General features: G+C 46.1%; 1 protein-coding gene across 1 annotated transcript; it reads left to right on the forward strand.

Annotated features, from left to right (window-relative positions):
• The first annotated feature begins 652 nt into the window (after positions 1-652).
• Positions 653-15,657, forward strand: CXHXorf38 (chromosome X CXorf38 homolog). The gene is made up of 7 exons (XM_031445462.2): positions 653-929; positions 1,103-1,237; positions 5,518-5,637; positions 6,940-7,089; positions 7,371-7,550; positions 14,669-14,831; positions 15,413-15,657. The coding sequence occupies exons 1-6, from the start codon at positions 714-716 to the stop codon at positions 14,828-14,830; spliced, it is 963 nt and encodes a 320-aa protein (XP_031301322.1). The 5' UTR covers positions 653-713; the 3' UTR covers position 14,831; positions 15,413-15,657.
• The last annotated feature ends 2,921 nt before the right edge of the window (positions 15,658-18,578 follow it).

Here is an 18,578-nt window from a genome sequence, read left to right on the forward strand (position 1 = left end):
CCATAGTGGAAGAAGCCCTTATCCCACTCGGGGCAATGCAGCCCTCCAAAATCCAGGTGATGTGTCGTCCTATTTCCCTCTGCTAGGTGGCCGAATGGCGGATGTTTCTGAGCTTTGTGTCACCTTGGCACACCAAAGACCCAGAACAGGTGCGCCCAACAGGCGCGCCGTCCAGGCGGCTAGCGTTCACACTTCACTAACGTCCAGATATGCTACAACCAATTTGCGGGCTTAGGAGCAAGTTAAGTAAACTTTCTAGAATTGTATAACACAAGGAACATATGTAATTCAAGAAGTATGCCTTGAGCACCGTCTACATCTCTACAATAAAAAGCACGAACACGGACTTCACAAAAGAGGGTCAAACGGGGGCTGGCGGGGTCTCAGTTTGGGGGAAGAGAGAAGGGGGAGTTTCTGGTTGAGGCTTTCTGGGCTAGCACGGGACAAAGTACTTACACGTCTGCTGTCACCTAAGACTGGGGCGGGGCGGACGTGGGGCGGAAACCGGAATGCCCCGCCCCCAGGGGGGTCTTAAGACGCAGCGTGGCGCTCCCGGGCACCCGTGCCCCGCCCGCGGTGGCGCCCTCCGGGCGGGGCCACGCCCACAGCGGCGCCGTTGCCTCCGGCGCGCCGAGGCTTCCGCGCCTGCCCACTGCTGTCCGCCCCGCCCCTCTCCCCGTGGCCTCCGGGACGCGGCGTTGTACGAGCGGGACATGGTACTGTCCGAGCTGGCGGCGCGCCTCAACTGCGCTGAGTACAAGAACTGGGTGAAGGCCGGCCACTGCCTGCTGCTGCTGCGCGGCTGCCTGCAGGGCTTTGTCGGCCGCGAGGTGCTCGCCTTCCATCGCGGCCTGCTCGCCGCCGCCCCTAGCCTGGGTCCCCGCGCCGCCTGCCGCAGCGGCTCCCGGTGCAGCCCGCGCGCCCGCCAGGTGAGCACCTGGCCGGGGACCTTGACCACCGCCCCTCACCCCGGCCCAGGCCCCAACCCCGGACGCAGTGTCCCGTGCCCTCCCTGGGGCGGGGCCGACCTCAGTACCCGGGGCTCAGGTGCCCAGACACCGCCCCTCCTTCTCGGGCCCCTCCTCACCGCCGCCTCCTATAGTTTCAGCCTCAGTGTCAGGTGTGCGCAGAGTGGAAACGGGAGATTTTGAAACATCACACCAACAGAAACGGAGACATCCACTGGGGAAACTGCCGACCGGGCCGCTGGCCGGTCGACGCCTGGGAGGTGGCTAAGGTAAGCACCTGCGATCTGGAGGGTAGAAGGAGGTGGCCCACCAGGTGGGGGTCACCTGGAGCTCAGGACGCCTGTCGGGTCTATACCGAAGCTGGGGCCCCACAAACAGATGCAGAGAGAGAGATTGTGTGTTTGATCTAGGGTCAAGTGTCTGGGCGGTTTGGGGCTGTTATATTGGACCCAACGCAGCTTAGTGAAATAGGTTTCAACAGGAGACGCTGGGGCATGATGTAGAGCGAGCATCATGAGCACAGGCACAGAGGGAGAAGCAGACGGTAGGTCCCCTGAGTGGCTCATTTTGTCTGTAGGAGGCCATGGGGACAGCAGAATAAGCCAAGGGAAGTTAGGGCTAAAACAGAAAGGGCCTTAAACTTTAGCTAAGGAATAAAACTTTGGGGAGGCGGGAGTCGGGTAGGCAGCCAGATAGAAGGAAATCCCCTAATAGGCCTATTTTCGGATCTTGGCGAAGTGACTTACTAGCTGGGCCGATTGAAGAAATTTTTTGATTTTTTTAATATTTACCAGAAGCTCAGTAATGGTGGGGAGGGGCAGTCAAAGTAGCCTCCTAACACAAATTCACTTCTGGAGTCTAGTCTACATGCTCGTTACCAGCAGACAAAGCTTTGCTGCCTGGGAAGCGGGGATCAGCATCCCAGCTCAGCTGCTGTGGTACAGCGTTGGGCCAGCATCTGTTCCCTAACCTCAAAAATGAGGAAGTTGGACTATTATCAGTGGCCCCCAGACTCTTGGCTCTCATGGACCAGTAAACCCACCACACTTGCACAGCCTCTTCCCCCACTTTTATTTTTGTCAGTGCCATAGAATTGCCAGCTTCTACTTTTACCTAGAAAAGAAAAAGCTTAAAATTCTATCCTTTACTATGACCATCCTTCACCTGTTTGGTTTCTGCTGTGTTTTTCCAACCCTCAGTCCTCTTGAAGCCCATGCCACCTGTGTATGCCACTCTTCATCCCTCTTTATTGCTGCCACCAGGGGCCCTAGTCCACCCCCATGTCTCTCCAACCTCTTCTCGGTTCCTGGGCTCCCCGCTCGAGCATCCTCTGGTCCTTTCCACCTCGGCCTCCCACTTGCACGCTCACACCCCGGACTGTGTCAGCACAGAAAGCTGCAGCGTCCAACATCCTGCTTGCCCTTGACACACTTATTCAAACCCCTCCTCCCTGTACACGTTCCACATCTTTGAGGCTTCCACTGTTTTCCTGATCCCCAGCAGCCTCTGCCCTCCCGCTCCCTTTGTCTCCTCAACCAGCCCAGATTCCACGGGCCACCATTCCGTCCAGTCCCCCTGCAGTTGTCTTGGCCTTTTTCCGCCTTTCTCTGCACTTGCCACGCCCGACTCCAGCCCTGACAAGACCATCATCTGCTGCTCCGGGCAAGAATCTCACAAGGGAGCTGACTGGTTTCACTTTCAGTTCTTGATCACTAGCCCTAGCAGTCTGGTCCTGTCCCTCCCAAGGCTCCTGTTCCCGGAGACAACGGTTGCTGCCTCTCCCTCGCCAGGCTGCCACCTCTGCTCCCCGACCCGCCGTCCCAGCTGCTGACCTTGCTCTTGCTTCCTGGAGTCGAGGGATGCCCCCATGTATATGCTGCCTCGTCTTTTTACCAGACCTACCAACCTACCTCCATGCACACCAGCTTCTTCCTTCTGCTGCAGAGGATGAAGGATGTCTCTCTTCTTACCACCTCCCCCTACCCCTGCCTCCACTTGTGTGTCAGACCTTATCTTCTCCCACCTGCCCAAGGACTGAGTCTTCAGTTACCCACTCTTGTCAGTTCTCCTCCCCCTCAGACCTTCGGCACTAATTACCACGGTACCGGTACCGGCTACTCCCCTTGAAGCAGTCCTGGCTCTGTGACATCCTTCCCTCCTGGGTTTCCTCCTATCTCCCCGGCTCCTCCTCCTCAGCCTCCTTCTGAGTGTCCGTCGGCCTTTTCTGTCCCTCGTCTGGGACTCTTCTGTCCCTCGTCTCCTCCCTTGGAGGTATCGCCCATGCCTGTGGGGTGAAATAGGAAATAACCACCTTTCTGCTGAGGGCTCCCGGATTTGTACCCACAGCTCTGCGCCCTCTTCTGAGCTCCCGATCCACATCCAGCTGCTGCTTGACGCCTCCACGTCATCACGTCCTGGGCACTTGGTCTTTACTTCCCAAGCAGGACTCTTCAGCTCCGCCCCCCAGCCCACGCCCCACCACCAGCCACCTACAGTCCTTCCTGCTTCATCTCTTCCCCCCAGTACCCCTCTCATTTGTACCTGCAAGGTATTTTTGGTGTCCTCTTCATCTCAGCTCCGTCACAACTCACCCTCTCCTGCCAACCTCCCACCCCGCCGCCTCTGCTGCTCTGGTCACCCCTGGTCCGTTCACACAGCAGGCTGTGTGGTCTTCACATGGGAATCAGATGGCCCTCTTGCCTCTCCTAAAACTCTTGAGTGGCTTCCTGATGGCCTCAGAATAAACTCCAAACTCCTTTTCAAAGCCAGTGAGGCCCAGCATGTTCTGGTCCCTGTTTATTTCTCCAGCCCTGCCTCCTACTCAGTGAAGAGACAGCAGTGGGTTGTGAGAGGCAGTAAGGGCTGTTTCTCACTTTGGGCCTAGAACACCGTAGTATGCGATGCAACTTTAAGAAACAGCTTTCCATCAACTATACTTCAATTGAAAAAAAAAAAGAAATTAGAAACAGCTTTCAGTGGCAAGGAGGCAGCCAAGCCTCCCTGCCAGCTCCTAGTTCTGAAGAAAGGAATTAAGTACTAGAATAAAGCCTTAATATGAAAGAGACAGGTTTCTGTTGGTGAGAAACTGCCAGACTGGACATACCTTGTGATGGAAAAGGAAAAATTCTGCGTGGTTTTGAGGCAACTAAAGCCCCTCTAACTTTGCACATTCCTCTCAGCCACAGTTGGAGTCAGCAACGTTTTTCTTCCTCTTTTTCCTCTTCCGTTGCATCAAATTAGTTTGCCGGTGATCCCTTGGTCAAGTTCTTTGTTAACATTTGTGGCATCCATAATTGACTTCTTTCAGTGGGTGGGCACATCAGTTTCCGTTCAGAGACAGGGATGGTACTGACTACCATGCCTTTTGATCGGGGCCATTCAGTGCATACAAAATTCTTCTTAATTCTGTGAGGCTGAGGTGTGTGATTCCACCACCATCAGGAACAAAGCCCTGACTCTCCTTGGGGGGCGTCATCCCCTCCCACGTGCTTTCTTGGGAATGCCATTCCAAGCGGCACTGTAGGGAGCATCGTGGTTGCTTGCCCACTGAAACGAGTGTTTTCAAGGGAACAGGTCTCTTTCTTTAGAATTCTTATGGTGAGTCATTTTTTTTTTATACATCATCTCTTCTTGTCCCTGGGCAGGAATGTACTCTCGAGCTGTGTAGCTTGGTAAAGTTGTTGCATTCGGATGTAAATTTGGAAATATTTTAGGAAAGAAGTACCCCCAAGCCTTGCTAAAATGTCATTTTTAGGGCTATAAAATCCTACATAAGGCATGCTAGAACAAGGTTGTTCTGTAGTATCTAGTATCTCAAAGCCTGGGGCTCGGTCCGTAACTCCTATGTGGGACCAACTCACCTTGCACCATCAACATACTAATTGCCAACATCTGTAGCCTGTTTATTAGCACGTGCCCGGCACCGTGCAAGTGCTTTACCTGCATCGCCCCATTTACTTCTCACACCCTTCAAGGGAGATGAGAACAGTTAGCCCCCACTTACTGATTAGGAATCTGAGGATAAGTAACTTGCCTGAAGTCACACAGTTAGCAAGTGACAGAGCTGGGATTTGCAACCAGCTCCATGGCACTCCACAGCCCAGACTCTTAACTTTATACTATCATACCGAACTTTCTCGAGTCATTTTAAAGTGTCCACTTTGTAATAACCATTATTTAAAAATTTTAAATCCTCTTCTTTAACCACTCAGCCACTGAAACTTCAGTAAGAAAAAGAAGGGTGCTTTCTACCCCTGGTAGGTCGATGTTTAAGGGTCTCTAATAGCAGGTGGACAAATAGAGCAACTCTTCAGTTATTGCCCTTGGCTGGGGCTTGGCTGCCGCACTGTTTCCCCACTTGTGTTTCAGACTCATGAGGCTCTAAGTTGAAACCTCATTAAGAGTTTCGGTCATCATTTGCAGAACAGGCAAATAATATTTGCCCCACTAGCCCTGTAGGGATAAATAGAGAGATAGACAGGTAGACAGACAGATCGATCTCCTAGGGTTGGAGGAGACTCAGGTACCCCTTGTGTCTCCCCTTCTACAGGCCTTCATGCCCCGAGGACTGGCAGACAAAACAGGACCCGAGGAATGTGATGCGGTTGCCCTTTTAAGTCTTCTCAACTGCTGCGATCACTTCGTGGTTGATCGAAAGAAAGTCACGGAGGTAAGAGCTGTCAGATTGAAAACCAGACAGTAAGAGCCAGTCAAGTCAGTACCGGGAAGACCAGCCAAGAAGCACACCCTGTGCTGCTAAAGCGGGGGTGCAGGTGTGGCTCAGGGCCTCTCCCCAGACGGTGGTGTGCAGAGGAAGGCAGGCTCCGGTTCACAGCTGGCATCGCTAAGAAGGCCAGCGGGGCTCCCGTGGCATGCACCTTCCATGGTGCCCAGGAAGCCCCGTGCGAGTGCACTGAGGAGACTGACCCTTCCGCTCTCCCTAATCGATGCTTCCTGACTCCTTGCTGTTGCACTGTTTGCCGCTAAAGAGACGAACCTCAAATTTCCCTGTTCTGCCATAAACAGAAGCAAAATAGTTTTCCACATTAAAAAACAAATACAGAAGAATGCATCCATCTGTCCATTGTATGCCAGCATTTGAATCCTGCCCTTCTGAATCTCATTGGCTACACAGTTGCAAGGCCAAGTCACATAGAACTGAAGAAAATATAAACAGTAATGGATAAACGCCATCAGAATGGATCGCTGTGCTTGTCAGACTTCCTCTGGGAGACTGAGACTTTCTCCATCTCACCAGAGACCGGTTCTGGTGCACTTGTTACTCTGAGGATCGTTGGAAAGGGTAGCTAGCACAGCTGGGTTATTTTTAATATGTAGAGCAAACGCACGTGTATTTTGCTAGGTGCCAGCTGCTGAAAGGACTGAGAATCCTTCATCATCAGTGGAGACCAGCACTATCACAATACAAAACTGACCCCTTTAGTATCTTTTAACCAAGAACATGGAAGACTTGACATGAATTATATGTTCATATATGATTAGACAGAGCTGTTTATCATAGAATATAGGCAAAAGTTGATTTTCTTTTTATCATGGTTTCTACGTCAAAAAACTCCCTTGGCCCAGCTTCCAGAGCTTCAACAATATTTAAAAGATTTTTCCACCGTCTGCTTCAGCCTTTGGTATACCCAGAGCCAGTGGCCAATACTCTTGCTCTTTGCAAGTTGTTTTAAGTTAGGGGACTTGGGGGATTATGTACGAGATACCCACCCACCCACAAGATTTCCGGGACTAAGGACAATTTGTATTTCTTACCCCGGGGAATTTATTCTTCAACTGGCAGGGGGTTTGAACATCCTGTTTGAGCCTTGACGGCACCTGCAGGCCACACACTTGTGGATTTTAGAATTAACAGGGCCTTTCTGCAGTTTTTCTCAGGAACTACAAAAATCTCAGTTTACCCTGTTTTTGGACCTTGAAGGCTTTTCTCTTTTTTTCTCTCTCTCTGTAGGTGATTAAGTGTCGTAATGAGATCATGCACTCTTCAGAGATGAAAGTGTCTTCTATGTGGCTTCGAGATTTTCAGGTGAAGATCCAAAATTTTCTGAATGAATTCAAGAATATCCCAGAGATTGTGGCCGTTTACTCCCGAATAGAACAGGTAAAAATCACATGTAACAATCTCGGCATAAAGGAATAAGGGGAGGCAAAAAGCAACCACAGTTTGAAGTTTATTAGATTTAAATGTAATTTTAGAATGGAAACAGGGGGACCAATGTTGGTATGAAATCAGAACTGTGATTGGGTGGAGCAGCTTTCCTGTGGTCACAGGATGTTATCAGAATGGATCCAGTCATTGATGTTTAATTACAAATTCTTTGAGTAACCCAGTGGAATAGCTTCCATTCAATCAATTCATGTTTTTGTTCGGTAACGCAACAGCTGTTGACATCTGACTGGGCAGTTCACATCCCTGAAGAAGATCAGCCAGATGGGTGTGAACATGAAGCAGGAGTTTACCTGAGTGAGAGCCAAGTAAAGGAGACAGAGATGGAATTACTAAAGGAAAAACTTCAAGAGCTGTATCTCCAAGCCAAAGAACAAGAGATGTTGCCTGAAGAGGTAAAAACAAACAAACAAACAAAAAAGTATTATGTCCTCTGTGTGAGTAAACAAAACAGACACCAGGGAGGAAGGGCAGTTCATTTTAACTTATTACTGGTTGTGTTTCTGATTTAAAAGTCAGATAATTTTCAGAAATGAATATTCTTTTGGCAGAAGTTACTATTCCCCTTAAACAAATATCTTCACTCAATAAGCAGACATTTGGGTGCCTATTCGGGCCACAGAGCAGAGCGCCACAGGGAGGGCTCCCACAGACTCCTGAACAGAAGGGGCTGGGGAGGGTCAGGTGGGGTCCCGAAAAAGGCTTTACTGAGAAGGCGCTGTTGAGCTGGGACTAAGCGTCAAATCAGAGTTTGGCAGATTGGCAAGAGCAGAAGGGCGTTCTTGGCAGAAGGAACAGCCCTTGCAGAGGCACGAGAGACTAGCTCGGGCCAGACAGCAACGAGGCGAGCATAGGAGGTACGGTCGGATGTGAGGGTCATCAGGTGGGTCGGAGCCGTATTTTAAAAGGTGTTCTATGCTGCACTAAGGGGTTTGGACCTCATTCCCAAAAAGCCCTTGGGAGCCAACAGAGGTTTTTTTAAGCAAGAAAGAGGAAATGAACTAGATCTGATACGGCTTTTAGAAAGTGAAGTCTTAACGGCAGTTGGAGGTTGGAGAGGAGCCGGGAGGCTCAGTCGTGAGGGGGAGAGGAGGAGGAGCTAGTGGTGTGCAGGAGGGGCCGGCTTCTGCAGGCACTGGGGGCAGGGCTGATGGCTCCTAGTGGCTGGTTAGATTACCTGGAGCCTGGCCTGGAGCCGGCAGGAGGTGACGAAGGAGGGGTTAAAGGATCAACAAGGCTTCTAGTTCAGGACACTGCAGGCTAATGATGGTCTTAAGTACAGGATGTATGAATCCCCTTTGTTAATTACACGCATGGTATTTTAAAAAAAACTAACAGTAGCAGAATTATATTTCAGTAAGGTTCAAAAATATCCCGGCACTTGCTGGATTAGAATTCTGGTTCACCAGGAGATCTCGGACAAATCATTTTCTCTCTCCATTACACTTTGTCCAAGGCAAGTGGGTTTGCTGGTTACCTCGCTAAACATAGAGCGTTTTAATACAAACTGCATCTCATTCTTTAGGCCATGCTCCTTACTGCTCCATATGCCTACGTCAACCGTTCTGACCTTGACCCAGGTGCTTCATTCAGCCTGATAAGCTTCTTTAGCATGGGGACTGGGTGCCGCTGGTTTTTGGGTGCACCCACCCCGGCACACCACAGGTATTTAAAATGCTGAATAAGACTTAAATCTTCAATTTTCTAAATCCGTATGTTTCATCTTGCTTCATTTTAAAATGCCATTAGAACCAGCCCCAGTTTTCCTGCTGCTGCCGCTTTCAGAAAGAGAGACAACAGAAAAAAAAAAACCGGGAGATCAGGCTCATGGCCCCTGAGTCGTCAGAAATTTTCTCTTCTTTCTTGAGCGAGCTGTGGTTCTTTTCCTGTTTGTCTAACAAAGAGCCAGATACATCAAGGGCAACACACTGAAACCAGGAGTCTCTGTAGGTTGGGAGCTGGAAGGGAACCTGGCAGTCATTGTATGCCCTGCTTTGCACGCTTTACAGCGACCCCAAGGAGCAGGCACTGACCGATGTGAGGCCACACGGCCAGCTAGGGTGTGAGGGCTGGCCCGGGGCTCTGCCCGCCTTCGCACACACCTCACAGAGCATCTTGTAGCACCAGGGAGCTAGCAACTGTAAATTTCAACCCCTCATTATTTCTGTTTTACAGAGAGAAAATTGGGGTTAATTGGTTTGTCCTCCAGGTCCCAAAGTCTCTAGGTAGAGGTCATAAATTCTCGTTTTTCATGCTTTCTGTTCAGTAGACCATGGCATTCTTCTTGATATTTCAATTGATCAAAATACAAGTTCGAACTGATTGGCACGTTATCTCTGAGAAGCTGAAGTATGGCTTTCCGCAGTGTGTGAAACGGACCTCTTTTGAAAGTTCAGGACCATGTGTGATAATTCATGTTCTTTAGGGTTAGTCTCCAAAGTCAGAGGGCTTGATAAACCAAATTTCAATGAATCTAAAATGCCATCAATTGCAAGACACACCATTAGTTCAGTTATTTCTAAGAGAGAAAAAGAAAAAACCCTGCCAATTTACTGTAAGACACCATCAATGGTACAGTGCATTCTCATTTGAGATGTTAAAATATGAAAAAAATGTACAATTAGGAATCAAGAAATATAGTGATTGTATTATGACCACAGGACTTTTTTCATGACTGTTTCACAAGACCTGTTTCTGGTGTTTGTTAAAACAGTAGGGCTAAGGTTGGAAAGCCACGTTGAGAAAAAATGGTTGATGGTGGTGATTTAGTGTGACGGTTTCCGGAAACACGTCACAGAGCATGGGAGTGAGTGCCAGGGAGTGCCTAGCTGAGAGAACTCATCTTCTCCTGTTCTCTGTCCAGTCGGCGACATGATAAATTAAATACACTGGGCATGCATCACTGTGACTGTAAAATGAGGTCCGCTTCAGAGCCAGAGGGGAGCCGCAGCTGCTCGGCCTGTCGGGGCATGGGTGGGACTTTTCCACTGTGGGTCCTCGGCCGCAGAATTCAGCTGCCACCCAAGAGCGCTTCACGCACACCTGCCAGCCCTCGGGGCTCTGCCAGGATCTGGGGGGTTAAAAATCCAGCTAAAGAGCGTTGAGCACAGTTAGTGGCTAAAAAACGTGTAAAGAACTTAACACGTTCTTTAAAAATTGTCACTGATCTCTTAAACCCTGGTGGGGGAGCCACTTTCCCAGGGATCGGAGGGGAAGCTCGGGGAGAAGGGGCAGCGATGGATGTCATCGAGGCAGTCGGGGACGGGATGGAAGTGACACTCTATTTGTTATATTCCAGAGATACTTACTGAGTGAGTGCCTACTATGTACCAGGCACAGTTCTAGAAGCTTGGCATGCATCGGGGAACAAAACAAAGGTCCCGGTGAGGGGAGACAGACGGTAAACAGTTAGCATAGGTCAACATAGTAAGTAACGATGGGGCGAATTAGAAGAAGTACTGTGTGGAGCAGAGTGTGGGGATCAGGAGGGGCTGAGTAGGGACAGGTGTTGGGTTGCCACGGGGTGGCCAGGGAGGAGGCGCCACTGAGAAGGGGGAAGTGGGGATGTCTCGGAGGAGGTGAGAGCAGCCGTGTGCGCAGCTGCAGGAGGAGCATTCAGGCAGAGGCAAGGGCGAGTTGAGCAGGGTGTCTGGAGCGGGGCGAGAAGCTGAGAGAAGGGAAGCCTTGTGAGCTGTTGGCAGGACCTAGGCTTTTCCTCCTGAGACGGCAGCCGCAGCCGAGTTCTGAGCAGCAGAGTGAGGAAAGGAGCTGCTGGCTGCCGGGTTGAGGATGGGCGGGTGTGGTGGGGGGCAAAGATGGAAGCAAGGAGATGTTTGTTAGGAGGCTGCCGTGGCTACCAGGTAAGAGAGGTGGTGGTGCGGACATGGGTGGAAGAGTCGAGGTGGGGAAGAGCGGGGCAGATGTGGCATGTGAGAGACAGACACGTGTCAAAGATGAGTCCAAGAGTTTTGGCTTAAGTGCCTGGAAAAATGAAGGTGCTAGGCATCTTTTGACTAGAACAGGGCCTGCCTGGCACATAGGAGACTCACTAAAGTTTTGTTGAATGAATGTAGGAAGGAAGGAGTGTACCAGATACAGTGCTGAGTGCTTTTAGTAGATTATTTCTAAGCCTCACAAGAACTCTAAATGGCATGGGTATCATCATCCTATATCTGCATACATGGCAGTAAGTTCAGAGAGGTCAAGTGTCTTGCCCAAAGTCACACAGCTGGTTAAGTGGCAAAGCCACAATATCCAAGTCAATATGCAAGTCCATCTAACTACATTCCATAACTTTTCTAGTACTTCATTTTCCATCCCCACTTCCTCTTCCCACTTAACATATAAATGTGTACAAGCCTTCAGCACTGTTAATAGTTTAAAAAAAAAACAACTCCTTTGACTCTTTCTCCTCCCCCAAAGCTAAAATAATCAAGCCCTCTTAAGCACATTTCAAGAGCAGAGAGGGTCAGGAGGTGACAGCACAAAGGATCATAGCTCCCAAGTTATCAAATGATGTCTCTGACCCAGGGAGGGAGGGCCCCGCTCCGTCTAGGAGTGTGTGTGTGCCGCACAGACCCAGCCAGCACGGTCACGGGCATGTGATGGGAACCAAGGGATGGGAAGGACCCTCAGGTGCATCTGGAGCACCCAGCACAGGCAATAAGCGCCAACAGTGCAGTGCCCGCAGTTACTAAGGTACACTGTGAATAATGTCACTGGTGTCATCTTCATGTCATGTGTTTATGGTTTCCAGATTTATTATTTAAAGCCCAGGTATCTTTCAGGAGCGGTAGGCTTGTTTCTAGCTGTGTAGTAAACAGCTCCAGCTGAAGGACACATCCCCATCTACTTAGTAACTTATCTGAAGCCTTCTGGTCATCTTCGGCTCCACCCTGGCCCTCCCTGCTCCCTATTCATCCCGGCCACAAGCCGCTGCCAGCCTTCCCTCCCTTCCATCCCTGGCAGCCGTCATCCCGCATCTGGCTGTTTCATTCGCTCACGTCACAATAAGCTAGTGCCTGCTTCAGTTCTACCCCAAAATATTAATAACTCTCATCTTTGTAATAAGCACAGTGACCAGCGAGGGTATCCTGGGATAAGCCAAATGAAAAACATTTCCGTGGTACTATTCTGAGAGTACACATTTGTATTAGTTTAAATGTCAGGAAGTATGTTACTGGGGGGAGCTGAAATTGGTATATCCTCTCTAGATGGCAGTTTTGGCAAAATCTATCAACATTAAAACAGAAAACTCTACCAATTAAAACTGCGTTCCACTTCTAAAAACAGACCCTACAAATAGCCCGTCACTTACACAAAACGACGCATGTACCGGGTTAGCTACTGCAGCAGTATTTCTCTTAGCAGAAGGTTGGAAATCGTATGTTAAAAGGTGAAACAGCCATAGCTGAAAAACTATTCAGCTGTTAAAAAAAATAATGAGGCCACCCTTATAATTCAATAAAGGCAAAAAATCAGTGGAAGAACAGTGCTGCCATTTGTGTTTTTTAAAATGTGTATGTGCCAATTATATCTCAGTAAAGCTGAAAATTTTTTAAAATGTGTGTACATATATTCACGTGTGCTCACATGTAAACGCATAGAATACCCCTGGAAGAGACACACGAAACTTCATTGTGGTCACCGCTGAGAGAGGCTGGGTGACTGGGGACAGGATGTGGAAGAGGACCAACTTTTTACTTTGTACACTTGTGTTCATTTTGAATTTTGTACCAGTAGATTTATTACTAGTAAATATATATATATGGATATATTATAAATATTGAATGGTAATAAATGTACATGTATACATATTTAATAGTAATAAATATGTACACAATTCAAAATGAAAGAGCTTTATATGTGTGAGTGTATACATTTGTATATGTGTGTGTACATACATGTATGTATATTTAATAGTGATAAATGTGTGGGTACAAAATTCAAAATGAAAGGGCATCATTTTATTTTTATATATATCTATGCATATGTGTATGTATATACATATGTGCATATATATGTGTATACATAGACACACACACATATATATAAGTATAGATATATAGCCCTTTCATACAAATGCAAGAAGTTTTATAGCAAAAAAATTTTTTTAAGTTTTCTTCTGATTTTATTGAGATATAATTGACAGGCAGCCTGTCTAAATTTAATATATACAGCATAATTATTTGACTTACATATATCATGGAATGATTACCATGATAAGTTTAGTTAGCATCTATCATCCCATATAGATACCAAAAAAAAAAAGGCAAAAATTGTTTTTTACCTTGCGATAAGAATGCTTAAGATTTACTCACTTAACTTTCAGATATACCGTACAGCAGTGTTAACGATTGTTGCTAGTACTTATTTATCTTGTAACTGGAAGTTTGTATCGTTTGATCACTTTCATCCAATTCCCCACCCCCACCCCCACCTCTGGTAACTGCAAATCTAATCTCTTTTTCTATGAGTTTATTTTTTTGTTTGTTTTTATTTTAGATCCACATATAGGTGAGATCATACAGTGTTTATCTCTCTCTGACTTATGTAACTTAGCATAATGCCCTCTAGTTCTATCCATGTTGTCTCGAATGGTAGGATTTGCATCTTTTTTATGGCCAAGTAGTATTTCATCATATACATACACCACGTCCTCTTCATCCATTCATCTGTCTATGTACACTCAGGTTGTTTCCTTGTCTTAGCTGTTGTGAATAATGCTGCTATTAACATGGCGAGGGGCAGGCAGATATCTCTTTAGCATGGTGTTTTTGTTTCCTTCAGATATATTCCCAGAAGTAGAATTTCTAGGTCATATGATAGTTCCTTTTTTAATTTTTTGAGGATCCTCCATACTGTTTTTCATAGTGGCTGCACCAATTTACATTCCCATCAATGGTGCACGGGGTTCCCTTTTCTCCACACCCTTGCCAGCGTTTATCTCTTTTTGATGATAGCCATTCTAACAGGTGTGAAGTGATATCTCATTGTGGTTTTAATTTGCATTTCTGTGATGAATAATGACGTTTAGCACTTTTTCATGTACCTATTGGCCATTCGTATGTCTTCTTTGGGAAAATATTCAGTTCCTTTGGCCATTTTTTAATTGAGTTACTTGGTTTTTTGCTATTGAATTGCATGAGTTCTTTATACATTTTGGATATTTTTAAAATTAATTTATTTTATTTTTAGGTTTTTTGTGGGGGTGTAATTAGGTTTATTTATTTATTTTAATGGAGGCACTGGGGGTTAAACCCAGGACCTCGTGCATGCTAAGCACATACTCTACCACTGAGTTATGCCCTCCCCTCTATATATTTTGGATATTAACCCCTAAAAGCAAAAAAAATTTAAGGAGACCAGCAACCACTCCTTTGTGTGGCCCCAGAGCCAGGTACTGGTGGACACATGAGCAGGAGCCAGTCTTGGAACTGGTGCATTTTCCATCAGAATTACAAGTCTGCTATAAAATTATCTAAGCTGTGCATTGTATGGTTTCTTCTTGCAGATCTTAAATCAACTGGAAGTGGTGAAAGAATTTCTGAGAAACAATGAAGATCTTAGAAATGGTCTTACAGAAGACATGCAGAAGCTTGACAGCCTGTATCAACAGCCTCCAAAAACGGATTCAAAGGAACCCGGGGCACAAACATCTGAAGGGAAGGCCTGATGTGAGTTTAAGTATATGATGTTGAATAAGGACAGAACAGCCTCATCTCTTTGCTATCTCTTTTAATTGACAGGGGGAAGTAAGTAGGTTTTATTTTGTTTTTAGAGGAAGTACTGGGGATTGAACCCAGGACCTCATGCATGGTAAGGATGTGCTCTACCACTTGAGCTATACCCTCCACTTTTTGCTATCTCTTAGGTAAAGGCCATAAGGACACACAGCTTAGTCTCATCTGAAGTTTCCCTATGTCCTTATTATTTGAAAGAGAGGACACTGAGCTTTGTGCTCTTTCTAATTGATGGTTCTCACATCTGTGAACTAATTCAAAATAAATTCCCTGTTAGCTTTGTTTAGTTAAGTACACTTGTAGTCATCAGTCCGGTAGTGAATGAATCAACTATAACATAATTAAAAAGTGTTTCAGCCCTCAAGTGATGCCAACAATGCCTCGCTCTCAGCTATGCCATTAATAATTGCAGCTTGTTAATTTTCATAAGAAAAATTTGTTAAAAGAGGTAACTCTCTTCAGTATTTTGCTTTTTCCCTCCAGTGAAGAAAATTAAATATTTTCTTTCATTTTAGGTTGAGCTTCAACAAAAATCAGGCATGTTCCATGACGGTCAGCCCAGCTTTCGTCTCAGTCATCCTTTTCTGTGCAAAAGGAAAAACTTACCAGTGAACTCCAACCAAACAAAGAGGGATTCATGTTGTGTTTTCCTGGACTTGCCTTTGACTATTTGGGAGTATTTTTTTTATATTCATAAGCTCATTGGTATGTGATCTGTACCGACCAAAAAATATTAGATACTCTTGTGCCAGACTTGCAATTATCTGGAGTTTTTGTTTGTTTGTTTTTTGGGTTTGGATTTGGGTTTATTTTGCTATTTAAAAGATGAAATTCTTTCCTGGTCCCCAAACTCTTAATTTTGCTTCAACAGGAAAGTCTGCGTTTGGCCAGGCTGGTGTGAAGGGTCATGCAGAGTTCTCTGCCCATTGGTCCTGTCCCCACACCCCTGCCTGAAAGTCTCATTCATGAGGATGCTGGGGTGGGGAGGTGGTGGGGGGCTGTGAAATGTTGAGATACAAATCCTTCCTTTTTGGCAGAAAGCAAGGAAAATATTTGCCTGAAAGGCCGTTTTCTAGCCATTTCTAATTAGTATGGAACTGTTACTACCTGTTTCTAGTAGCCTGAGGCCATAGGACAAGGAGGTGGGCCCAGGCTGGTCAGCGCAGGGCTGGTGAACACAGTAACTTCACTGACCAAAGCAGGGGGAGATCCCCGGCCAGCAGCACAAACAGGGGTGTCAGGGAAAGTTCTGAAGTTGCTGGCTTGTTTAAGCAGTGACTGAAGGGTCAACTGATAGCTGAGAGGTATTCATAGACATAAATGTTGGTTGCACAATTAACCAAACTTGGTCCTTTGTTATGAGATTTAGGACTGAAATTTTAACATTCTTATGGAAATTCAGACATTTTCTTTCAGCAAATTCAGACAAATTCATTCATACTTCCTCTATTCCTTTAACTAAAAAGTTCTCCACTTTTGACTTTGTCCTGTTTGTTTCCGGAACTGGGAAACCCCTGGCTTGTTGTGTGCAGTGGTCTGAGGGGCCAGCTTTACCCTCACCGTCCCCTCTGCTCATGTCCAAAGCCAGCGGTCCTGAACTGAGCCATGTCACCTTTGGACCTTCAGAGACAGAATTGCTGCATTCCCCACTGCCTGGAGGAAGAGCTTCTGATCTGAGCCCAAGGGAAACCGTGCCCCTTTGCTTACTCAGCTGCCCATCAAAGATGTGATCTGCAGAGAATGGGCGGGTGAGGGGTGTAGATTTGGCATATTTTTACGTTAAAACGCATTTAATGTAATTCTGTTAAACCTGCGTGAATGCAAATATGCCTGTAACTTCCTGCTTTCATCTTTCCCAGTACTGTTTGGTCTTTAATCTTACATTTTCTTTCTCCCTTCATTTCATGGACTTCAATTGTAAAGTAACAATTTTCTTTCATCTTGCAACTCCTCCCAAACTAAGAAACTTCATGAACTATTTGCCAACTTCTAGACAGAAGATAACAAAACTTGGGATCAAATTAAATCATGATTCGCTAACCAATTTAAGACCTGATTTCTCACCTTAGGAACTTTGGGTTATGCATACTTTCATTTCATACCTCTTGTATCTCTTTAGCTTTTCCTTATCTACCCCGCAAACATTTAGCAGGTGTCAGCCACGCGCCAGGCACTGAAGTAGATGCAAATGTCAGGGTGTGTAAGGTATGGACAATGGTAGGTGAGCTGTCGTCTTACTGGATTTCTTGTCTGCTCTGAAAAATTAAAGATACTGTTCAGAACAGTCTGGCAACATTTAATTACATTGAAATTGAAACAAAGAAAGGAAGCTATGCCCAGAGAGGGCTTTAAAGCAAACATAGTGTGTCCAGGAACATCAGTCTGTGGGCCTCTCTTCAATGGATCTGTGCTCGTGGGCACAGGACATGCCCAAAAGGGAGTGGTGTCTAAGACATTAGAGAGCAAAGCAGAATGCATAACAATGCATAGCATGGTGTAAAACGATGGTACTTTCAAATAACAGAGGTCTGGAAAATTGTGTGCTTTTCTCATGCTTTTTTGCCATGTTACCTCTGAAAGGAATTGGGGTTGCATTTGGCTTTTCTGTTTTTTTGCACGCACCCATATGAAATGTTTACAACAAACCTGCGCTCCTGTATTTTGAAAAGGTTTCATTAGAATTTGAAATTTCAAAATAATAGACATAATATAAATTCAAACTGCAAGGAAATGTTTCACATTTCTCAGAATGTATTGTAGTCTCCATTTTTGCAGGGGGTCAGCTCTGCCTCCAGGGGCACTTGTGAGTTGTCAGGGTCAGGAGAGGCCCAGAAGTGGTTTCCTTTGCGTGCAGGGCTGTTTCATCTCCGAGTGCCTTGTTTTTGTCCAACAATGTGGTTGGCTCCTGGCGTCTCCCTGGGACACAATATGAGGTTCCTCATTTTGAAAGAATTAGAGGAGAAAAATGGTTGTAGCATTATAGTTGCAAGGATAAGGCAGTTTTGGGGATTTTAGCCTGTGCTTTGCCAGGAAAGTCAGAGGACCTAAACAGAGAGACTTTGTTTATTAAACTTAGTATAAAACCCAAATTCTGGAAAATAACAAAAATGGGTCAGGAACAAAAACTTCTGGAAAAATAGCCCTGCCAATTCGGAAAGTGTTATTAGCTTCATAAAGCAGTGATAGAGATCTGTAGACAGTTTAAGTTAAATTGCCAAGACCAGAAGCGATTATGTTCAAGAGTTTGGGGAGATTATGAAATGATCATTACCCTAATGATTTGAAAGCTGGGTTCTTATTAAAGTATTAATCACTTATATGGCGTTAAACATTAATATCCTGGGCAACAAAGGGTTAGGGCTCTTAGCTGGGTGGGCATACTACAAATTAGATCCTGGAAGTGGAGCACTGCATTAGAGTGGAGGTGTTAAAATCTTTTGGAATTTTCTGTAATCATTTTGCCCTCTAAATTATAAATGTCGAGTGACGGGAAATTATCAGCAGGGATTACCTCCTTCCCCCTTACCAGGTTAATTAAAAACCTACCTGCTCTTAAATGTCTTCAACAGACAGTGGCCTTTTACTGAAATATAATACTCAAGTTACAAAATACACTTAGTAAGACAAATCTAAAAAATATATTAATTTCTATTCATGTAAGAGCAAAGGGGAAAAATCCTC

The sequence above is a fragment of the Camelus dromedarius genome, chromosome X, assembly GCF_036321535.1.
Source record: "Camelus dromedarius isolate mCamDro1 chromosome X, mCamDro1.pat, whole genome shotgun sequence".
Lineage (NCBI taxonomy): Eukaryota > Metazoa > Chordata > Mammalia > Artiodactyla > Camelidae > Camelus > Camelus dromedarius.

Bases quoted from the DNA above. Each gene is read 5' to 3' on its own strand.
- CXHXorf38 (XM_031445462.2), top strand. From the start codon at position 714: ATGGTACTGTCCGAGCTGGCGGCGCGCCTCAACTGCGCTGAGTACAAG. The intron at 1,238-5,517 runs GTAAGCACCTGC...CCCCTTCTACAG, and splicing joins ACGCCTGGGAGGTGGCTAAG to GCCTTCATGCCCCGAGGACT. The intron at 5,638-6,939 runs GTAAGAGCTGTC...CTCTCTCTGTAG, and splicing joins ATCGAAAGAAAGTCACGGAG to GTGATTAAGTGTCGTAATGA.